The 19,762-nt window shown below is 41.0% G+C and overlaps 1 protein-coding gene across 5 annotated transcripts in view; it reads right to left on the reverse strand.

The window, feature by feature from the left end:
* SH3KBP1 (SH3 domain containing kinase binding protein 1) overlaps positions 1-16,238 on the reverse strand; it is a 229,800-nt gene extending 213,562 nt beyond the window's left edge. For 3 of the 5 annotated variants that reach the window (XM_033010036.2, XM_033010035.2, XM_042788561.1), the window contains exon 1: positions 14,810-14,883. In XM_033010036.2, coding sequence (XP_032865927.2) covers positions 14,810-14,849 — 40 coding nt within the window. In that variant the 5' untranslated portion in view covers positions 14,850-14,883. Of the gene's footprint in view, positions 1-14,809; positions 14,884-15,688 lie in introns of those variants that run through there. The other 2 variants (XM_042788560.1, XM_042788563.1) reach the window with 2 other exon arrangements.
* Positions 16,239-19,762: the final 3,524 nt, after the last annotated feature.

Here is a 19,762-nt window from a genome sequence, read left to right on the forward strand (position 1 = left end):
CACAAAAAACAATTTTAAAATAATAACAACAACAACAATAACAATAATATACCCCTAACTTTACAGTTTAAGTTTAGACTGCAACTGAGATTTTTAAGAAAGCTTGAGATCTTAGTTTTATAGCACATCTGTGGCAGAAAAAAATAACTTAAACATTTTGTAACTGCTTGATTGCAAGCAATTATCAAAGAACTGTCATTTTCCTGAAATATGAATTCCAAATTTTGTTCATTTTTTAACATTTCTTTTCTTTTGCAACACTTACTCTCGGGAGTAACACTCTCTGCTAAAAGTATTTACGAGGATTTAGCTTCATGAAAAAGAAAAGCTCAAAGGGGAGAAAAAAAAACAGTATCAGAAGGAAAACCTGCACTATTCAATCTTCAAGAGGTTAAATCCACGCTACATGATAACCAGCAACTCCTCTGCTAAGACAACAGCTTTCAGTTTACATTATATTTTCCTATTTCCCCTTTGAAAACAATGAGGGGGAGCTAAAGGTCATAGTCCTAGAATAGTATCTTCACTGAATCACTCCGTCAAAGAGCAGAGAAGTTACAGAGGAGGCCACCAAAGTCATCCTGCACATGGACCTTTTTATGTTGTAGTCCCAGCCTCTTCCCACAGGCCACAAATGCTCTTCACCCAGTCTGCACGCTCGCTGGAAATGCAGTAGGTAGCGAGGAGAACTTAGGTCAGATGGGAAGAAAGATTTGAGAGGAAGACCCCTTGAGTGCAATTCACACGTACACACACGTGCAGGCAGAGAAACAGAGGAGCTGTGCAGAGGACACCAACCAAAACCTAGTTTGGAGGACAGGGCGAGCACTTGGTCTAAGGCTGTCCTGATGTGACTCTTCTCTGGGCAGCAGCAGAGCTGAAGCCACTCCAACTGACATAACGCCCGAGCTGTCCTCCAGGAAAAGAGGAGAGCTAGTTTTCTGTTTTTCAAAGAGGGATTGGTATGCTTCGCTCCAGCTTTTAAAAAACACAAACACCAAGTTATTCTAGTGGAATTCACCCAGCAGGACAAGAAATACTTTATATTCCAGCTATGGCATTTGGTACGACCACAGTTCATTGTAAATATCTTGCATTTACAGTTTGGTAAAGAACAACAGTAAGTCAGTGCATTTGTATTTCTGTATGTTCATTTAAAATACACCTCTCATAGCAATTCTGTGGTAAGTAACTTCAGGCAGGTATTGCCAATAAACGTTATGAATTTGTTAAGCTTTTCTTAGGCCTATCACAGCCATTGCCTCTCATCAAATTTATTATGTCACACTCATATCTCTGATACAAACTTTTAAACAATATGCCAAAGCACATGCGATCATCAGAGATGTGCATGCACATGCAACTACAGAGTAAGCAAGGAAAGAAAAGATCGTTGTGGTAGTTGTAAATGGCAGCAGCTACATCCATGTTCCCAAAGGCTCCCTTATATACCACTTTGGATCCAACAATACATGTTAGATTTTATTGGGCCAAATCTCCTTAACCCTTTTGAAAGAGCAAGATTGCATAGATAATCTTCGGCATTCATGTGGCTGGCAGTCTGGGAAGCACCTGAATTCCACCAATTAATTCAGCTTTTCCTGCAGGGCAAAGTAGTCCTTCTGCCTCAGACAACAAACTGCTAGAATCAACCTGTTGCTAGTAAAGAGACTAGCTTGACCATAATTCACTGATTCTATCAACCAGAGTACCTCTCAACTACAGCAGATACTCCCAGTATACAGTGTTCACCAACAAGTTTACTTTTGGTTCACATTGTCATCAGGCTTGTAGATGACGCACATGGTGTTAACATGTAACTGAAGTAATACAGTGCCTCTTAGAGGCAAAATTGTCTTGAGAGTTGGTTCACCTGTTTTAACGTTGTTCTTCCCCTCAGATACTAATGCACATGAGAAGCCATCCAGAAGAAGTGGAAGACACTCGATTCAAAAGCAAACATTTAACATCATCATTTTAACATGAGTTGCTGCCTCCACCGATATCCATTAAAATAATTAAAAGTCTGAAAAATATAGAGGATTATACCCATTGCTGGGATAAATAGGAAAGAAGAAGAGGACTGTAACTTAAGCTAAGCAAAGACAAATAATTCCCTTTTGACAAACTATATATTCACAAAAACTTGTTAGTAATGCTACTCTTGCAGTTTCTAAATCACATTCTCAGACAACTGAGAAGCTAGGAATGATATTAGTTACTTCTTCAGAACAAAAAGGAGAATGACTGCAGCTAAATATAACTAGAACTATAAATAAAATTACTATTTGGCTAAATTCATGAGAATTGCTACTGAATACATGTATCAACATAAAAAGGAAGCAGGATAGAAAAGCTGATGCCATGAAAATAACTGCTGTTTAAGATTAATCAGAAGTACTAGTCCAGTATAATTGCCACGTGATTCCAGTTCCAGAGTTGCCTTGGTAATATTTGTAGCTGTTGATGGATACGCACTGAGGTGGAAAGTCAGATAAAAAAATCAGAAAGCCAGGGAACAATTACCTTTTCACTTATATGATACAGCATCATTTCACTCCCAGGAACACAAGAAGATATTGTGGTCAATTATTTCTTCACAATCTTCATATTGTGTACTGCATAGCATTCAGTTGTTAAAACTTCAGAGCTTCTAGAACAGTAACATTCACCTAGTCTCATTAAAATCAGACTAGAAGCATGAGTGTAATTATGAATATGATCTCAGATGAGCTTGAAGGATTTCACTATAGATGCCTAAGCTGTTACTATCACCACTCATCTTTGCCAAAAGTAGCAACCCTTTTGCACAGCAGGGGGATGGGGAGAACACAACATACTCCTCTGCATCTTAGCCACATTTGCTTGAAGTACTGATAAAAATGGGTTCACATTGAGTAACTAGACTGAAAAGTGATGCACAGATACATCCTGTTGTGGTATTTCTGCTGTTAGAAGTGGCAATTTCTGCAAGAAGACATTGCTGGCAGCAGTAGTTTGATACAGTCAACATCCTTGGACTACCTTACAGCCCTTTGCTGTGTAGTGCCAGCTGCAGACAAACATGGTGTCTTACAATAATTTCAAAGTTATGTCAAAGCCTTCGTTTCATGGAATTTCATTATTTTTAAGACAACAGGTGCAAAATATTTACTTTAGCAGCAGACCTCATGATTGGACCTGCCAAATGTTAAGACTACAAACCAGAGTTGTGTTTTAACTGATGCATTATAAACTGTCACAAAGAGATGTGTTTGTTATACAACAGTGAGAACCTGGACTTGATGTAGAAAAGAAATAATCATCTTTTTTTCTTTTTTTTTTCCTAACAATCTTTTACATAAATCCAAGCATTTCAATCTACAAAACTTCTCATTTAGAGGAAGGTCAGACCCAGTATGGCACTGCTCAGCAGTTTCATAATTTATAATAAAAGCCAAATGAAAGGACACTTACTCTCATGCTTCCACATAGAACAGATTGTCAGGCATTACAGGAGCTGTAAAAGCTATGTGTGTGCTGGGGCTCATAGCCCTAAGTATAAGAGCTCAGACAACAGGCAATTTGCATTTCACCACTATGGTCCAATACAGGATTTGTATGCCAGCATTAAACCATCTCCATTAACCTTTAGATCATACTGAAAGACAGCAAAAAGCCACCTAAGGTGTTAAAAGAAAACCCTAACTTGCTCAATATGTGAGCAACAATAGAGGAAGGCCACATTTGATTAAAGTAACACCTTTATCACTCAGTAATATATTTTTTTGTTGATTAATAATTAAGTCTCATAAGGCTGCTGCTTATAATCCTTGGCAGCTTGTCTTTTTACATCAGGTTCTTTTATTCTTCTTCAAACTGTGATAAGAGCAATAGTGTTAAAAAAAAAAAAAATAAATGCTGTTTTAGAAATAGAAATTACTGCATACAAAGACTCACAAGTCCCAGGCAACCCTTGGGCAAATAACCTTAACTATGATATCAGATAAGATGTGTTGACTCTGTGCATTAAAAAGCTTTCAAATTTCAATTTTATAATTCAGGATGCAATTCTGGAGAAATAAGTTTTAGATGGTATCTTTAATGCCTCTGTTTTCTCAGCTCAAATAGGTTTCTGCAGGTAATTTTTTCTGGATGTCACAATAAATGGAATTCAGAAACCAACATACTTCTTTTTGCTCTTTTGAACAAAAATGTTCCCATATCACAGCCATTAGCTTTTTTGTTGTGCTTTTCAAAATGCCATGTGTCAATTAGGCCTGGGCAAGGAGGCACTGCCATTAACATTTTATATTTTCATTTTCTCTAGAGAAAATTTCTTTATTTTGAACAAGGCAAAGCCTCTCAGAAAGCAGAGGTTGTGCTGCAGGCAGAAGACACAGCTCTGCTAACAGGTACCTCTGGTAGCTGGTTAGATAATGCAAGAAGTCTCCTTCACCTGAAGAAACTCTCACTTCCAAGAGATCTTCTTTAACACTTCTGACTAGAATAAACCTCCAAAAAGGAGGTACTACACAGAGCTCCTCCTTAGAAGAACAATCGTGAAAGCAAAAGTTGATGCAAGCCAAACAAGTGCATCTGAAAGCTTGTCACTGACTTTCATTGCGAGCAAGAACAGCTTGTGACCTGATGACAGCGTTACTCCAACAGGGAATGTGAGCCATTGTGTGCTGGTTCAATGAAAATGCTCAGCAGAGCTCCTTATGGAGACAAAGCACAAACAATAGTCAGCATTCAGACAGAAGAGCCTACCGCGGCATTGAGGATGCGGGGAGAAAGGCGAGGAGGCAGCAGGATGGAGCTCTGTGGAACCCAAGTAAACAGAGGCAATGAACCCTATTGTTTCATAAGTAATTATTCTTCTGACAACCTCCTCCTCCCATCCACCCCCAGTTACCAACATTGGTACTGTCTGGAACAGAACAAAGCATGTGGACAAGGAAGGGACAATGAGACAGATTCTACTTTAGATGAGCAGAACCTCCTCAGATGCTGGCATAGAATCTTTCTGTGGCATCTAGGAGGCAGTGTGCAGGTTAAAACCATACAAGTGAGAGAACTAGAGAGGACAGAGATAATGCTGTCACTGAATGTTATCTACTTTGACGGCTTCTTCCAAGGCTAGGCAGAAAGCTCTACTTCTCCCTCATCTAAGAAAAAGGTTTCTGGGCTCCATCCATTTGAAAAATCTTCTAATGACCTTCCGTGGTTTCCAATGATACAAGCTCTTGGAGCTAAGGAAATCAGAAGCCAAAACTATTCCTACATTTCAGAGGGTCTAGAGAGGCAAAAAGCATTTCTTACATTTAAGATCTCTGTCTTCTAAGGCTGCATCTACATCAGTTCCTTGGTTTGGGCTCTTAAGACACACACTGACAGACTTGAACAGACAGGAACTAAAAGTCTACTTCAAATAGAAACATCCTGCTCTTAAGTTCTCCAAATTAAAAAAAAAAAAAACAAACTTCCACAATCTGTTTTTCTCCACACACCAAAGGCACCACTCTTCCATCAGAAAGTATCAGAGGTGTCTAGCAAAACACAATGTGCAACGCACACCTCCACATCTATCTTCCAGTATACCAATTCCAACTCTGAAAAAAATCAGTGGACTAAATCAATAGTCTCTAAAAGACAGCAAATCCTCCTCCTTCCTGACACTGTATTTATGGAAAACCAGATGAAGGTTTCTTCCTTCCCTAATTATGAAGCAAAATTCATATAGGACCACCCACAGTTTTGCTGTATTCCACCTCAGATTGTCTTCAAAATTCTGTGTATCTTTGCATCTTAATACAGGGAGTTTTGAGACTGTGTAAGTGAAGTATATAGGAAAGTTTCCTAAAAAAAGAGAAGTAGTGCACTTGAAAGACAGATGAGAGAGAAGGAAAGATGAATTTAAAGGAAGTGTGTATGGAAAGAAGAGATGACAGAGCAGCAGGTATCTGAACATACAAAAAAAAAAAAAAAGGTGAAGAGCATCTTTCTTGAGAAACAGGTGAGAAAGGGATGTAGATTTATTTAAAAAAAATAAAACAAACAATGAACCCAAACCAACAACGAAGCACAACTTGCAAGGGGAAAGAATAATACGTGCACCTCTAAGTGATAGGAAGAGAAGCAACTGCTTTCTGACAGAATGAGGTGAAGGAACAAGAAACACACAGGAACAAACAAGACTATTTTCTGCACAACTGTGAAGAAATTATCAAATATATTGTGGAAGAATACTTATTAATAGATCTCTCATGACTCTGGAACCAGTGCAGACGACTTTAAATTGTCAGACCATAGTTCATCATGAACTAGATGGCATCTTATCTCAATCTTCCATGAACCACAACAAAATAAGAGATATCAACTAATCAAAAAGTACTGTTAATAGGTGCTTCACACACAAAAATTGTAGTCTTTAAAATAAGTAGCATGTTTAATGTAAATCAAAGCAAGCAATTCTGAAAGGCAGTATGAGGTGACAGAATAAAGACCATTCACACTGACCTCAGTGGTCAAACTGACAAGTGTGTTTCAACTGGTTTTAAATGCAGCTAAATAAAGGTATTTGATTAATTAAATGATCAGCAGATACAAGGGACTTTTATATAACTTTTCAAAGAAAATAAAGATCTTCCCCATTTTAGAAGAGATTATTGGACAGAGGAGGAAATAGCAGCTGTCCAGGCAGATGAACATTAAAAACAATTGTAACAAAAGACGACAGCGACAGTAGCAGTAACATTTCTCTCCCAGTTGAATGGCTTTTTCTTGCAACAGAAAGAGCCGATCCTACTTGTACAAATTAGTTGGCAGCTCAAAGGTGCATTTCTTTTCATCAGGCAGGACATCCAGTTCAAGCCTTCTGCAGCACTCAGTCAGCAAGGCAGAAGTCACAGAAGGTACTTTTTTTCTACTGTACTAAGACCTTCCATCAATAAAATAGCAGTTAACTAAACTGGATTAACTATACTCAAAAATCCCTGTATTAAATACATGCTATCTCTGTGAAGTTGGAGCAGTTTCACTGTGACCAACAAGACAGCTACAAAAAGAAAGAAGCAACTGAGACTCTTGTCAAATGTATAAGCTAACTTGCTAAAATCCAGCAAAACCCACAAAAATTTTAAGCTCTGTGTCACCTGAAAAATTAACTATGTTATTAAAGTTACTAACAAAAATAGCTACAAAGACCACATTTCCAACATTAATACAGCAACTAACAGTGAAATCAAGATTAAAAAAATCTAGTATCAGACTGAGATTGATGACTGAACTAGTTAAATGATCAGCTCAATGCAGCAAAAGGCCTAGAATCTTAAAACAAAATCGAACTTAAATACTGCCCATTTCATTAAACAAAAATGTAACAAAAAGCACAGAAGTGTATCAAAATAATTCCAATCTACCAGTTGGAGCCAGTTTAAATCATCTGACTTCAATACCAAAATATTTAAGTCTGAACCAACTCTAGATTTCAAGATTGCATAGTGATTAACCTTTTCTTTCTCACAAGCAACCAAAAATACACATAAGTTTGTAAATTACCAAGCCAGCACTCTCAACAACTGCTGGCAGCTTGATGTTTCCTCAAACAAAAATTAAAATTGAAGAATAAAGCATGGTGCATGCCATTAAGGGAAAAAATCTTTTATGTCATGGGGGCTCACAAATTTGCAGACATCTTTTGTACTCTTCTGGAACCAGAATTTAAATTTTCATTATATCAGCAAGTGAAGTTCCACACATTTCTTGCTACCAGGACAGCCTTCACATGGTGCAATTTTCTTTTCCCAGTGAACAGGACCACACCTGCCTGGAAGTACTGGTGCTCACTCTCAGATGTTCAGAAATAGCCACTGTCACAAACTGCTTGATCAGGCACACAAGGCAAGGCTTCTCAAGCGTAACCCTGACTAGAGCGCTTTCCTCTCTACACCATTTCTCCTTCCCTTCTCCCAGTCACTCAAAAACTGATGGGAACAAAGTGAGGTTCTTCTAGGGTTTGATTCTTCTGGTAGGAGTTTTTTGAGGGGTTTTGGCTGGTTTGTGTGTTGGATTTTTTTTAATCTGATGGTTTAAGCAAAAAAGTTGGATATTTGTATTCAACAAACACTGCAGTTCTGCAATCTCACTGAAATACAGTACGCAGACTATTTCATAGGAAATTAAGATTGTCTTGCGTAGAGTGAAAGGTCTTGGAAGGATATTTTTCCATAAAGCTGTTGATTACAATAAGGGCACATTCATAAGAAATGCCTGATGAAAAAAGAAAAATATCAAGGTAATCGATCTTTATCCATAAAACATTCAAATATTGTTTATAAATAAGCATCACCACTCTTCCAAGCCAATTCATTAATCCTTACATTTGGAAACATAAGGCCACACATACAACACTTCTTTATAAATGTTCCAAATTTGACAGCAAAAAGTTTTTTTAAAACTTGTCATAATGGAACCCCAGAACAAAAGCATCTTTTTCTGGACACACTTCAGAATTTCTGGTGTACCCTTTTACAGTGGGAAATAGAAGAGCATTAATGGATCAATAAGAGCTCAGTGAGACCTCACAAAAAGAACAGCAGGAATGAGAAAAACACTGAAAAATTAAGCTGAATTCCTGATGCTTGCCAGTTTTATATCTGCCACAAGGATAGCAAATTTTCAATGCTGCACAAGCCTATCAGAAACAAAACAAAACAACACAACAACAACAACAAAAAAGTACTTCCAAATTACCACAGTATTAAAAATGTTTCTTGCCAGTGGTGAGGATGAATCAGCAACCACAGATAGAGGCATATTCTATTTAAACCTAGATTAGAAATCTCAAAGAATGGTTTTACATTTGGCTCAAAAATAAAAAGTTCTGTATGTGTACATTTGTACTCTAGTACTTCTTCTACTTTTAACTAAAACCTTTATAAATCTAGCTATGTGAAAAGACAGTGCTACCTGCAAAGACAGTCAGGCTGACAGTGGATGTTGATACAGCACGGAATAGCACCAGCAGTTGCACTGACTTCTAAGAACTTCTTCCTACAAAACCAAACCAAAACAAGCAGGAAAACACCCTGAAGTGATTTCTGTGTGTGTCTGAGACTTTTTTATCAATAAAAAGCACCAACATGTTGCTTTGTAAATTAACGAGCAAGTGCCTGTAAACTGCAAGTGGAAAACACAACGTGCCACGAGGGTTTCTATCTTGTTGGGGTATTTTTTTGTTGGGTTTGGTTGGTTTTTAGCTCCCTCGGAAGCTACACACTAGTGCTGACTTTGGTCTTCAAATAAATTAACAGACTTACACTGGTTTTGGTGTGAGCTGGTTTCAATCATCAGAAGTGACTTAGTTGCACAGTGTGAAAGAGTGAGGAGATAGAGGAACTTTTTCCTTCTGTACAATACTTCTAATGAAATTCAAAGGCAGAGTTCAAAAGGCATTTCTTTATATTGACACAACAGATAAATTAGAAGTTAGGGATATTTTCCTCATATAACTGCTCAGCTTTCTATACTGCACTATCATTGTTGCTAAAGAGAATTGTTTCAGCACAGACATAATTTCTGATCCACAACTCTTCATCCTAAAACAGAAGTACAGATCCTCAGTGATACCCCCAGTGGAATACAAACTGCTGTAAGAATGAGAACAAAGACATCCTTTCCCCCTCCACCACTCATCATTCAGAATGCTCCTTTCTCTAAGGCAAAATTATGTTAGGAACAAAGCATAGCTGAGACATCACAACAGTCATCTCACCATACACCTGTAAGTGGACATTACCACTGCATTCTCATGAGTTGGTTTCTACTGATGCTTCTCAATTATCAGGAATAAAAAGGAGGGGGGGGGGGGGGGAGTCAACTCCATTTGCTAACATAAACTATGACTACTGAACTGCAGTATAGCCTATTCTCTCACACATAGGGACTTAAAGCTTTCATTGTGTTTCCTCTCTGTGTGAAGCAGACTGTCAGCAATTACTTTTACATTAGCTGAATTACTGAATCTCGATACCTGCTCTCTCATTCCCCTCCCCCTAATATATTCTTTCATCATTCCTCAGTGTACAGAACATAGATATGCCCTACAGCTACTTCCTGCTTTTGCATCCAGGGAAAACATCAACTCACTAGTCCAGGATTTTGTATTCTGTGATTAAAAAAAAAAAAATTAAAAAAACCCAACAAACACCACAGACAGGAACCATACAAAATCCATCATTTTTTATGAGCCTGCTCTATAATAGCAATATCAGAGCAAAACAACAGATACCATCTCTGTGGCTGTTTTCTCTCCTTTGATCCCATCAGGGCTAACCTGCTTTCAGCACTTCGGTGACCTCTAACATTTCAGACCTGAAATTTCAGCTGCTCACTTCATATTACCAAGCTCTCCTTTTTCTCCTCCTAACACGTGTTCCTTCCCCTTCAAGTGGGGAAGGAGTCAACACATTATCTACAAGGTCAATGCTGATCTGCTATATGAATTCTCATACACTGCTGGTAGAAGGATTACCAGCAGTATTCTCAGAAAAACCCACCCTCTAACATCTAGTGAACTGCAATTATGAACGAAGCAATCTGAATAACATTACAGATAAATCACATATATTGCATTAGTAGCAGTTTAAACAGAAATCTGTATGCACTCAGCATTAATATCAAAATAAAACTGCTTCTCAATAAAGTGTTTTAATTATTTCATATATTTCCTTAAACTCAGGCAGAAAAAAATACCTTTTCCAGCAGCTCTACCATAATTTTCTACATATGTATCTTTGATTAGCACAGAAAAAAGCAAGAATTCTGCTGTTTTAAGAAACAATCTATTTTAAGTATTCTATTTTTTATCGTACTTTCTGATCTAAAAGCAACAGTTAATAAAAAAAAAAAAAACAACTTACACTAAAAAGAGCTACTTGAAAGGGGCAAGCAGAAGCGATTCCAACATACAAAAACGACTGCACAGTCAGAAATCATTTCCATAATATTCTACATATACACGTATATTTATATATTTCTTTATTTCAGAACCCTACCTCGATCCACTTGGAAGGCAACTCTGACAACCTTTTATGACAGATATGTCAATATCTCTTGATTTCTAGGAAAAAAAAGCTTTGTGCCAGCTATTTTTGTATGAAATTTCATATAAGTTACTAAAATTATTTTATCACAATTTCTGAAAACTCCACGTGAACTGAAACTGTGAAGACATTCACTGGCTGTATAAATATTGTCACCAAACAAGGGTAGATCTGATTCTGAACAGCTCCAATGCAACTGCCTCGTTGTGAGAGACAAACCTATCAATGACAACAAAAGAATTAAAATCAGTTAACAACCCATGTGAGAAGGAGAATAAAGACTTTTTACAGCTTGGGGAGGATTTTTACACAGCATTTCCTATACAAAGCTGCTTTACAGCTGCTTAAAAACCTTATCAAAAAAATCAAAGTAAAAAAAAACCCATGCTAATCATCTTTGTTATGATTTTTCCTTCTTCAGCTGAAACCGTTCAACTATTTTCAAGGATGACAAGAATGACACATGCTATTCCTATTTAAAAACATCCTAAAGCTATTTTGCTGAAAGGCTCCAAAATCTCCACCATTTTGGAGAGAACTTAAAATTTGTCAAAAAGTAGTCAAGAACCACAAACACACCTACCACCTTTCATGGGCAATTTATACAACTTCTGCTAAGCTAAGGCCTCAAAAATGCTTCGTTTTATATACAAGCGTAGAGTTATTGAAGAGTTTCCCAGCTGACCTCCCCAGGCCTCCGGCTGCAGTGAGCACTGGCCAACCCACTGCCACGGGGCCAAGCAGAAGTTTTGATGCAAGCGCAGCTCTCGATTGCTGGAGGTCAGTGTGGCCCCACAGGCAGGAAATGTGCTCAGAGTGCTCCCTCTGTTGATGCTTCGATAAGAGAAAGGGAGAAAGAGGAAATGGCATGTCTGAAACACGTAAAGAGAAGAGGAGAAAAAAAAGATAAAAAGTAGGGGTTTATGAGGGAAGCAGGGCTGAACTTGAGCGTAGGGGATAGAGGAGAATTTGGAAAAAAAAAAAAAAAAAAAGTAGTTAGGGGAAAAAAAACAGGAAGGGGATTGTAATTAGTACAAAACAACCAGACTCTAGCATAGATTAGATTCTTTTTTTTTTTTTTTTTTTTTTTACATTACTTCTTGGCGTAACATTCCTTTGGTGTACAAAAACTAGCTGCGGTATTTCACAGCAAAGCATCTTCCTCAACCACTAATGTAAAACCATGCAGACAATAGATTACTAATACTGGCAGACAGCTAACTGGTTCAAAGGGCACAAGACTCTCTGGATCCAAACTCCTAACTATGACAACAGCAGAGGTGATCAACATGTTTTCACATAAACAAAAGCAATGTATCCCCTCTTCCCCTTTCCCAACCGCAAAGCTCAAGCACTCCTTGAAAAATACTAAGATGAAACAATATTGATGATGAAAGCGTTTACTTATAACCTGGTATTTTCAAGCACCATGATGAAGGCTTCGATTGCTTAGTTTCACAGCGGTATTATTATATAGGATCCATACCCCACTTAACGTGCTAAACTGTATGTGCTCTGAAGGTGAGCAAAGACTGCACAGCAGAAAAAAGGATCTTCTTTCATCCACAGAAGGTGGAAGGTGTGTCTCAACTGACACAAGGAGCTGCACAACTTCAGCTGTTTTGGGATGACGGCAGTTAAACACTGCTCTCTAGAAGCAGACTTGTACTCTTGCATTTTCTAAATTTGATAAGCCGTGCATTTCAAACCAGTTTTTCCTCCAAGTAGCTACCATACCTTCTTCTTACTTTGTTTTCTGGACCTCCAGCTACAGGAGCACAGCCTGGTATGTGGGCAATGCAAAGCTCTTGCAAATGAGACTGAGGAGTTCTCTAACCATATGCAATTCTAAATAGTCTTAAAAAAAAAAAAAAAAAAAAAAAAACAAAAAAAAAAAAAAAAAAAAAAAACAAAGAAAAAGAAAAAAGCACAAATGCCAAAAAAAACCCCACACATAACAGAACAAACCCCAAACAACAAACAATCACATACACACAAACCCCACAAAACACCACCTCTTCATTTCTCACACATTTAAGGAAGGGGACCCAGCTTGTTCCACTGTATTCACAATTACCTTTAAAGCCTTTGCCTTAACCCCGTTTTATGTTTAGACAACTACCACCACTATTTCACTCAAGTCTTCTGACAAGTCCATTCCAAGTGTAAATTAATTCACTTTAAGATACTCTAACTGTAATGTCACAGAAGAGCCCATAAAACCTCAATGAAGCTGTATTTCCTACAAGGTTTGGCATACGTGCTGTAAAAACTCTTGGGGCCATACGCTGAACTCTACTATATGCATATGTGTAACATATACATGCACAGGCTTGAACTAATAACAATATATAGTGTCATACAGAAAATATAAACAGTTAAAACGGAAGGCATACAAGTAATTTAAAAATAGGAATTAAGATTAGGAATCTTAACAGTGTAGTACACATAAGGAATTCACCTATTCTGCACCTAAAATGTATTTCAGAAATGCTAACAATGTTAAAAATGTTTTTAATAAGACTCTGTTTCCACTTGATATCTGCTAGAAAGATTTTGCTTTCATACTATTCATATCTTCACTTCCTTACACAATTTTTTAATTTGTTTCTAAACTACAAGGATCACTTACCATTTAAAGATATGAACAACAATTAAACTGTATCTACCTTCACTCCCATTTTGCAAAGAAAAATCTGACTGAATTACAGTGATATGGGAAAGTTGTGATCTAAGTGAGCTTTAAGGAAGCCAGATGTGTACAACTGTGGCCAGCCCAGGGAAGGGAAGGGTGGGTAAAAGGAAAAAAGATGGCTTTCACTGCTAAGTTACAGTATTCAAAAACCTTTCTAGAGCTCTATCAATGCACGTTACTTCACTGGTCCTTTACCGCTTTTCTTAATCTTTTGAACTGTGAAACTAAAAAAAACGCTAATATTTGGACTATGGATTAGGCAGAAATCAAAAAAAAAAAAAAAAAAACGGAAAAGTGTATTGCAATACAAAGGTAAGAAATAAATGCACAGAGAGAGGATAAGAAAACAAAAATATTTTTAAAATTCCTTCCTGTGACATGCCCTACTGAACACAGATTTTGCTCCATTCAGCAGATATAAACCCTACACCTCATTACAGCACTATGTTTAAAATCTCATCTGTTGCTACAGAAGTTGAGAGCTGTGTTAGCCAGCAGGCAAACCAACCCTAACAGAGTCTTCTACAATGAGCGCAATTAAACGTGGCAGTCTGGGATGCTGGCCTAATGTCAGCAGCATTAGAGTTCGCCCAGATAGATACAGCTGAATGAGTTGCATAGGGATGAACGCGTTTCAGCCTGAACTGGAGAACTAACTGGAAGTCAGCAGCAAAAAGCCGGTGCTTAATCTTGGAACGTACAGGTAGAGCGGCTGCGCATCGCTCTGACAGCACTCCACCAACTAACCGCTCAAAGAACAAAGAGATGGGGTTTTTTTCTTACTACATTCCCAACATGTATCACAACAGGTAAAATCGGGTAACGTGTCTGCCCACATAACACATTATATTTAGTTGTTTTAGTGACACCGCTCTCGGGCTCCCCCCCCGCCCCACTCCAGCAGCATTGCACTACCCTGAGCGAAGCGGCAGCTGCGGGCCCGAGGACATCCAACCGCCGGTATTTTGGAGCACCCCTGGCCGCTGCCTTCAGACACCGGTCGGTGTGTACACCCAGGGCTGCCTACCGACAGCCGGCGGTTTCTTTTGTTCTCTCCAATCCCTCATTTTCCGTCGGGCACCGTGCTGGGCAGAGGGAGCCGCGGGCCAGCCCGCCCGCCCGCCCGCGCCTGGCACCGCCGCCGCCTCGCCCCGCATAATGGCCCAATTCATCCCCCCACGCTCCTGCTGCCCACGCCGCGCAGGTACCGGCCGCTGCCCGCCCCGGCCCCGGCCCCGGCCCCGGCCCCGGGCGCAGCCTCTTCCCCGCGTCCGCTGGAGCCACCTCACGGGCAGCGGTCGCCGCGCGCAGCCAACGGCCCCCCCCACCACGCGCAACCAACGGCCGCCCCCTTGCGGCGGGGCGGTTAGGCACGTCCGTCCGTCCGTCCGTCCGTCCCCGCCCCGCCGGCAGCCCCGCGGCCGCAGGAGCGTAACCTGCGCGCCCAGGGCGGAGGTGTCCGTCGCCCACCCCACCCGCTCACACACACACACACACACACACACACACACACTCGCACACCGCCGCCACGCCCGGGGGTGGCTGTGCCCGGCAGGAAGGCGGCGAGGCCCGGCCAGCGGGTGCTGGTCAGCCCCGCTCGGGATCCCCCCCCCCCCCCCACACACACACACACACACACGCACCGGGCCCGGCCCTCGCCCCGCCGCCGCAAACCCCCCGTCCTCTCCGCCCTGTCACATGAAAACAATTATTGACTCGGCCGGGGGAGGGGAGGAGAAGTTAAAAGCCGTAAGGCGGAGGAGCGGAGGCTTCTGGCGGCCGGCTCCCTCTCCGCCGCCCCCAGCCCTCCGTCGCGGCGGCGCGCACCCCACCCGCCCGGCGGGAGAGCCCCAGCCGCCCCCCCCCCCCCAGCACCGCCAACTCGGAGCCGGCGGCTTGAACTCACCCATTTATGTTGAGCTGTGCTTTGCCTGGCGGCGGAAACAGGCTGAAAGTTTGAGGCGGCTTGGCCACGGCGAAGGGGGCGAGAGACAGCCCCGAGCCGCCGCCACGGGAAGGAGAAGAGGCTGCTGACAGAGCCGCTCCCTCCTCCGGCGGCCGCCGCTCTCAGCACCCGCTGCAGCCGGGCTGCATTCTGCGTCCTGCTCGCAGCACCTCGGCTTCCCTCAGCATATGTATTCGAATGTATTAAATAAAAAAAAAAAAAAAATCGGGCGAGAGAAGGGACTCAGCCTTCAGCTCCGGGCAGGCACCTGGGTCGCCCGGGAGAAATCGCAGCCGAGCCGGGGCGGCCGGAGGCGGGGGCTGCCGAGCGGCGGGGTTGGGCGTCTTCCCCCGCCGGCCGGTGCGAGCGGCAGGGCGAGGTGCGAGGCGCAGCCGGGGTCCCCCCGCCGCGGGCTGCTGCTGCCGCCGGAGCGAGCGGCGCGGCGCGGCTCGGCGCTGCGGGAAGTGTCGCGAGAATGCGCCAGAGCCGCTGCGCCGCCTCGGGCCGCCGGGAGCGGCGGCGGCGGGGGAGGAGGAGGAGGAGGGCGGGGAGGAAGGAAGCGGAGCGGCGGTCCCCGAGGGGGTGGCGGGGCGCCCCGGGAAGGGGCTCGCCTTTTTGCGGTGCTGGGGGGGGGGGGGGGGAGGGATAGCGCTTCGGGCTCCGGCCGCCGTCTCCGGGACAGGCGGGGACCTCGGGCTGCTGCCCCACGCCTTCCGCCCCCGCCGGCAGCCGTGCCCGGCCCTGCCCCCGGGGCGGCGGGGAAAAACAACGGCAGCTCCGCCGCTGCCCCGCGCCTGTCCCCGGCCCTGAGGGGAGGGGCGGGGGGGGCGCAGCCTGGTAGCCGCCACAGACCCCGGTGACAGGCTGAGCCTGGGAGGGAAAACAGATAAAATGATCAGATGAAGAGTGATGGTGAAGCCTTTTCTGGTGGTGGCTTTTTTTTTTTGGGGGGGGGAGGGTGTGGAGAGAAAAAAAAAAAAGCAGAAGCAGAGCTGCATGTGAGCAGCTGATTGTTCTTTTTCAGGTAGTGCAGGAAGATGTGAAATGCATGCTGCAATAGAACCGAGCGAAAGAGAGAGGAGTTCGCAGAGTTCAGTAACGTTTCTGGACAGAAAGACACCTATTGAGGCCGGGGAGCTGCCTTCTCGGGAAAGTCTCACAGGCAAAGACCGCTAAGAAAAAAAAACAATTTACAGGAGTAGAAGAGGGGGAAGAGCAGATTAAAAACTATATAATCTGATATAAAGCGAAAAAAGCAGAGGTAACGTCTTTTACAGCACAAGCACCTTCAATATTAATAAAAGATTAAGCAAAAAAGCCTCAGGTAGTTAATGCAGGTATGAAGACAGAAAACTGCCACTAACCTAAGGGATAAGATTTTTGTACTCTTCCTCCCTCTGCTCCCACTCAAGTACAAGACGGTTTATATGAAAAAAGGTTTTTGAGGTTTGAAACATCTAAGAGAATAGATGTATTTCCAGGTAGCATCTGGTTTCTTTGCTATGAAAATCCACATTCTTTAATTGTGGCTGGTGAACTGTTTGAGGTACGTTAGAGGAGTTTAGCCTATGAAAGATTTAAGTAGTAATTTCTAATTATTTACTTTTTTTTTTTTTTTATTAAGTCTTAAAAGCAAGTTTTCTTAGCTGTAGTTAAAGTTAGATTTATATGCCGTAACAGCAATGGAACATCAGGACTAATGCAGTTTGTCTTTTCCAATTCTAATATTTTGTGAAAAATTGTGATACAATAAAACCTTCGCAGACATAATAGTAAATTTTTTAGTTTTTAAACACAACTAAAAAAGGAAAGCAAGTTCAACTATGAAAAGGAGTACAATGGAAATAGGTTGGATGTAAGTGTAGGCAGCTTCTAGTTCAGTGTTTCACTGAAAAGTCAAAGACTCAAACCACCTCACTATTGTTTTCAGAACATACTGGGACACCAAGTCACAAACCACTGACTGAGTTCTAAGACTTGGGAGGGAGAGGGAAAAATGGAAAAAATGCATTTTATCTTCACACATACACAGAGCATCTTTTAGCCTGTCACATGCTACCAGAAAGCAAACATTCACTTACTCATACACACCTTAAGAAAACAATGCTGGTTTCTGTTATCCAGAGTTCTTCACTGCAGAAGGCATTTGACCTCTAGTAACCAAAAAATTTACAGGATTAATTCTGGGAAATTACCAGAATGAGAAGTAGCAGCTTTTACTAAAACATTATGACAAACTAGCTGAAATTGTCAAGTTACTGAGAATGAAACATGTCTTAAGTAGAATTGATGCAGCCAGGTTTGAAAAGATAGACATTTCTGTTGTTAACGTGGTAATTTTATATGAAGTTTGGCCTTCCAGTGCTCCAGCTCTGTAGCTTAATGTGGAATAAATGTTATAACTGAATAATTTAGCTTGGTACATACCAGTAACACTGCTTCTATAAGAACTCTTCAGGGCTAGTAGTAAAAGTGATAAGGAATAACACAAAGTAGTCACATCGCAATGTCAGTGTTACAATGCATAGGAGAAAGCCAGTTTAATGGCGCTATCAAACAAATTCCCGATTTCAACAATATTAATGTATGGGATTTTCTTGGCTTTCCCATGTAAAACAGTTACACAGTACAGCATGTTGTCCTTTCCAGAAAGTGACAAAAACCCACTGTAAACTGGGAGGAGCACAGTGGTAGTACCTCCAAGACTTAGCTTCCCATTGTTCCCAAGCCAAAGAATTTCTACAGGAGTCCTCTTGTGTTCCTACAGAGCCCACCCCTCAGCTGGGGCTTCAAACTAACAATATGTATGGATTATTCAGATACCTTACCTTTGTGGGAAAATAACTGAATGCAAATTACAATGGCGTTTAGAAAAGAAACTTTTTTACCTGTTGAGAAACTGCTTAGAGAAGCTATAGAGATGTTTTTAAAGTGGTATCAATAAAAATTAGCAACTTCATGCACTTCAGAACATGATCAGCCCCATCACTTTTGAAGACCACAGTCTAATAGTTGGGAATTGTTATTATAACTATACTCCCCCAAGTATTATTTAAACTTTTTTCCCCGAGGGGAAAAAGTAACAATGCCTCCCACCCATAGCTATTCTACATCACAGTAGACTTAACAGACATGAAGGAGTTTTGCTTTATTATCCAGTTCAGGCATAACCACCAGATCAGAATTATTTAAAAAAAAAATATATATATATATATATTTACATCAACATGGAGATAAAAACAGATTTGGATTATGACAAGCTTAAGTTAATAATGGGGAAGTTAACTCTTTTCCTTTGATTAAACACTGCAAGTGTTTTCTTCTAGCTTCACCTCCTTCTCGGGATCTCTCGGGATTTTCACATGGTTATTCTCACCTCACACTGATGATACTGTATTAAGATAATTCTTAAAAATGCACACTATTAAATGTAAACTTTGACAAAAGTTAACCAAGCAAGTGTGCACCCTCCCCCATTCTGCCCCTTTACTGGGCAAGACTCAGAATTCAGCAGAGATACTAAGCATTTTGAATGCCATAGAGGAGACGGACACACCTACTTTCTTCTTGTTGGGTATTTTTTGGTGTTTTGTTTTTTTTAACAATATCTATTTTGTGCTAATAACAAGGGGATATTAGTATTTTGTGTTTGCAAAAGGAGCTTCTTTTAGCCAAAAAGGTGTGCCTAGAATGTGGATTAATACTTCAATGCCAAAAAGCAGCAATAAATGAAGATAGAGAAGCAACACTTACGCAAAAAAACTTCAATGGCTACACAGCTCAAGAATGAAAATTACACCAAACATTATGAATCAAATCACTGAATTATTAAAGTAAAAATTTTGTTAAAACATTTATTGTCTGTAGAAACAAAATTTACATTGATTTTATATAAACTATGTTAAACATACATATAAACATACCTACATCTTAATATATACTTATGAATGAGGCTTTTAGATATAACATTGTCAAAAGCACCGTTGTGTACTCCAAAGACTACAGACTTAAAATGCATTTGCATTTAACTCCATC

This window comes from Tyto alba, unplaced genomic scaffold (assembly GCF_018691265.1).
Source record: "Tyto alba isolate M040663 unplaced genomic scaffold, T.alba_DEE_v4.0 Super-Scaffold_14, whole genome shotgun sequence".
NCBI lineage: Eukaryota > Metazoa > Chordata > Aves > Strigiformes > Tytonidae > Tyto > Tyto alba.